The sequence below is a fragment of the Lupinus angustifolius genome, chromosome LG12 (assembly GCF_001865875.1).
Source record: "Lupinus angustifolius cultivar Tanjil chromosome LG12, LupAngTanjil_v1.0, whole genome shotgun sequence".
Classification (NCBI taxonomy): Eukaryota; Viridiplantae; Streptophyta; class Magnoliopsida; order Fabales; family Fabaceae; genus Lupinus; species Lupinus angustifolius.
The window spans coordinates 13139631-13144177 of NC_032020.1; the positions used below are offsets into that span (position 1 = coordinate 13139631).

General features: G+C 33.2%; 1 protein-coding gene across 2 annotated transcripts; it reads right to left on the reverse strand.

Moving 5' to 3' along the window:
- On the reverse strand, positions 1036-4222 carry LOC109361640 (probable trehalose-phosphate phosphatase J). Of its 2 annotated transcripts, none has more exons than XM_019607156.1 (12): positions 4013-4222; positions 3634-3893; positions 3398-3538; positions 3191-3262; positions 2980-3072; positions 2710-2772; positions 2498-2599; positions 2321-2398; positions 2133-2202; positions 1786-1856; positions 1541-1633; positions 1036-1319 (listed from the first exon to the last, which is right to left on the reverse strand). In XM_019607156.1, the coding sequence occupies exons 2-12, from the start codon at positions 3886-3888 to the stop codon at positions 1257-1259; spliced, it is 1101 nt and encodes a 366-aa protein (XP_019462701.1). In that variant the 5' UTR covers positions 3889-3893; positions 4013-4222; the 3' UTR covers positions 1036-1256. The 2 variants fall into 2 exon arrangements, with proteins under 2 accessions (XP_019462701.1, XP_019462700.1); XM_019607155.1 differs by having other exon boundaries at positions 2710-2775.

The following is a 4547-nucleotide window of genomic DNA, read 5'->3' on the forward strand; positions in this document are numbered from 1 at the left end:
ACTATAGCATTCATCTAATAAGGTAGTTTCAGAAGGGCCCCTCTTATTACCTATACCTCCAAGTGTCCAATCGTTCATAATTTTGAAACTCTTATCTCCACATTAAGGACATATTACTAAGTATGAAAAAGTCCATTTATCCTGTTGTTGCAATAAGTTTGGTTAAACATACACGTGCAACCACTGTGGTCCTAAGCACCTCACAAGTGGGTGATTATATGAGAAGGTAGACAGAGTAATGTATTGGATAGTACACTTACATTAATATGTTGTATATTCATTCCAGCTTATATGATATATGAGAGTAGTAAGTCACACTCACATAATATGGCATGTTGGTGCCATATATTTTGAGTAATAAAAAAATTAATTTTGAAATGGCTGTGAATATTTGTAGCCCAAGAATGATCAAATATTGTAGACTTGAGTTTTGATCCACAATAAAGAAACTAGCATAATGCAACTCAAATTGAGTTTTCTTACCGTGCATAAAGAAGAATTTCCATTAAGATTTGTCTTACCTTCACCAAGGCACCAAATATATTGCATAGAAGGAAACCATTTATTACTGAGAATAAACAAATACTTAGAAAGTGCTTTATAGGCTGAATAATTGCCATCAAAGTGCAGCTTCAATTAGCTTACGTGCCCATTCCCTTCCTTTTTTGTGGGTTTTATTTTGTTTTCTTATACCAACTGATATGATAGATGTGAAGATTGAAATGAACTATCCCTTCATACACATATTCAACATGCCATTCTTTGACAACATGCAATGAGGTGTACCGAAAAAAGTACAGCCAAGTTTTTATGGAAGTTCCTGAAGAAATTGGTGTTAACATCGATGATCGATACTTTCAATGCTTTCTTGACCAGAATAATAACCAATTTCATTCATACATATGCAACATATGTATATAATACATATTGATAGTGAACTTTATAATATTTAATCATGCTATATATATATATATTTGTGTGAACAGGACAACGTTACTCCAGTCAGGCTTACATCTGATCCTACATAAACTTTACCCCTTTACTACTTCCTACCCGTCTAATTACATCAATGTAGACGTGCCTCATACTCAGAAAAACACTTTTGTCTTTCTTTTTCCATACAATTTTGTTCTATGTTCTAATCTGAACAGAACATACCCACAAAACCAAAAGTCCTATATATCCTACCCTTGCTCAACTTCATTTTTATGGCAGTAGGGTAGGAATGTACATAGTCATTTCATCTATATACATAATTACACCCGGGAACGTGCTCTCACTTGTTTCCACTCCACCAAACGTTGAAGGAAATCCATCACCTACATGAAATAAATAAATCAATAAACAAAGAGATACATATATCTTAAAATCAAAAATAACAAATCATATTTCACATATTGGGTTATACCTACGACTCATCACATTAGAATAATTGGAGGGTCTAAGTTCATTTCATGTATGCTCTACGTTTTTGTAATGTCACATACCAAATTGACTAGTGCTGATGCAAAAATAGATGAAATAAGGAAATTATACTTGCCTCATTTGGTTCTTGTAAAGAGTATGATGCACTAGTGTCCTTTGGAAATTTTGAAACCAGGATCCCAAGACCTTGTCCTCTGTCTCTAAGTTTCTGCTCATGATGGAACAATTGAAACTCCATAGTTAGTTGAATTTAACAGTCAACCAATAAAGTCTCCAAATTAACTGAGCAGTTTTCTTTTAGAGACATCACAATTGGACAAAGTATATATTAAGATTATATATATTAAGATTATTGGATACCTTGAATGCGTCTTCGTCGGTTTTATCATCACCGATATAAATCGGAAAGACATCGGTACAGTTGGCCAATCCTGTTGAAAACGACTAATTAATTAGAAATTGATGCTCAATTAACAATTACTAGTGTTTAGAGTATTAAGGAGCCAACAGATTAAAAACAAGATTGAATTAATAAATTAATCACACAAAATGTGTAGGTCCTTTTTGTTAATAACAGTGGCTTAGATAGGATTGTGTTATTCTTATGTTGGAATACATAATGTATTCTTCCAAAAAAGGATTATAATGCAAGATTAATTGTAATAAATAAAACTAATCAAAACCTAATGTTGCAGATGAAAACTCACCAAGTGACTCTAACAAAAATTCCAGGGCCATCCCTTTGTCCCATTTAATAGTGGGACGAATCTCCAATACCTGTATCATGGAAATGGCATTGAAAATGAGTCATCTTCCTATAAAAATCACCTTTAACTAGATAAAATACCCTATCATAAAATTAAATTTGATAGTAAAAAATTATAACATGGCCCACCTTTCTTCCTTGGGTGAGACGAAGTTTTGGGTACTCCTTTAACACTGATCTCACTTTCTGTGCTAGTTCACCCCATTTCTGTGTATATTGCACTTAAGTTAAGACTATTCTTTCATGAAAAGAGCATTATTCTAAATAAGAAGTGTAAGAATGATTATAGTTTTGTAGAATATGTACCTTTTCATCAACACAACGAAAATGAACAGATATGCAAAATTTGTTATTCTCAACTCTGGCTCCAGGAGTTGATTTACTTTTCTCAACCAATTGTTGGTATACCTGAAAATTGGCACAAAAATAAAATTAAAACAACTATTTTTTATGCTCTAAATGTTACTTAGTATAATTTTTTATGGAAGAAAAACTATGAAAAGAAAGGAATTACAAACCTCATCTATCATGGGAAGAAATTCACTAGCAGGTTGAAAAACAACTTCCTCTGATTCTTTATCCTGCTGATTATAACCAATGTATAAATTAGATTCTCCTTGGAATTAATGAAAGTTACGAGCATCCTACATATCAGTATTTCAAATTGTGGATCGCAACAACCGCAATGACCACAATCGCAATAACCACAACTAGGATGACAAACGCAACCGCAATTTAAAACACTGATATATATATATATATATATATACACTGTAATTTTGACTTACTTTGTTGATTTTGAAGCTCTTTGATGGCCCTTTAATATCCATACCATGGCTTCCAGCATAATATAACTCTTCCAACCGAACAAAATTGTATACCTGTTGTTTGCAAAACAAAACCAAATTAATACCTTCTTTTTTATATATGAAAAAAACATTTTTTTTTAAATATAAACAATGAAAAGGAAAAAGGGCTGAATTGAAATGCAAAGTGTACCTTGTCTATGCATCTACCAGTAACTATAGCAGTAGGAAAACTCCTTGCAAGTTTCCTCACTGTTTGTCTCATCTGATATATGACAAACAACAATAACCAAGTTAGCAATATATAAATTATACATATACATGATTTAATAATCCAATAGAAAGAGCTTAATACATGAACAACATAATAGTAAGCAAAAAAAGGAAATGAAATACTAACCGAATCAGACATGAAGGCACGGTCAGGATCATCAACTATAGGAGACAAGGTACCATCATAATCTAGGAACATAACAATTTGCTTTCCTTTTGATGCATCCACTATTTGTTCAAACATGTCTAATGCTGAAGGATGGTGAAGCTGTGAAAGTTTCACAAAAGGAACATATACATCAATTTCATATCCACCATTTGTTCAAATATAGAGTAGTTTATAAATCAAGAATAGTATCTCACAATCCAAGATTTGTATTGTTCTTCAGCCAAAGAAGGAGTGGATTTAGCATTAGTTGGAGAAGAGGCTCTCATGGAATCAACCCATGCATTAATTCTTTGTTCTCCATTGATTTCAAGGTTCTTCAAAACCCTCCTACTCCTTGGATAAGGATAGGGAATGTAACCTCTCGGCACCGCCGGCGGCTTTTGCGCAACCGTAACAGCCGTGTTGATTCCTGATTTTGTATCAGACATTACCACATTCTGCTGAGGCATCTTCCCTGCAGAACAAACAAACTTGACTAATTAAACTTTCTTATTATCACACATAAATAGTAGTCATATAATATAATCTGAGAATGCCAAGGTAATTAAGTTAAGATAAGGTAACGAATTGAACCTTAAGATTCTTTAGCAAACTATGTATATGTTATGTAAATATGTAATAGTTGCGTGCTTTGGAAGCAGAAAAAAACAGGACTAATGAAGAGGCCAAGAAGGGAAAAAGATCACAAAAAGATGATCAGAAAATGAAGCCTATGGGATTTGGGAATTGCAAAGGAATGCAAAAGAAGAGAAAGGAAATGAAGAATAGAATAGAAGAGAAGAAAGTGTAGGTGTGGGTGGAAAAACACAACCTCAACCTTCGATTTTATAGTTAGAAACCAGAAGCTCCAAAACAAAACAAAACTCACTGGTGGGACCCACTTTGGAAAAAAGGAATATGAGGCCCCACGTAACTTTTCTCCCGCCCCCGATATCCTTCAGGTCCCCACCATATACCACACTTCACAATTTAATATGATATCAGCTATAAAATCGACATAAGTATACATTTTTAACTACATTAAGCAATCGCCGGTTATTTTTGTTTGTATTATTAAAAGTATTTCCATACTCTTTTAGGGTGTATAGCTGCTCATATTAATTAACCA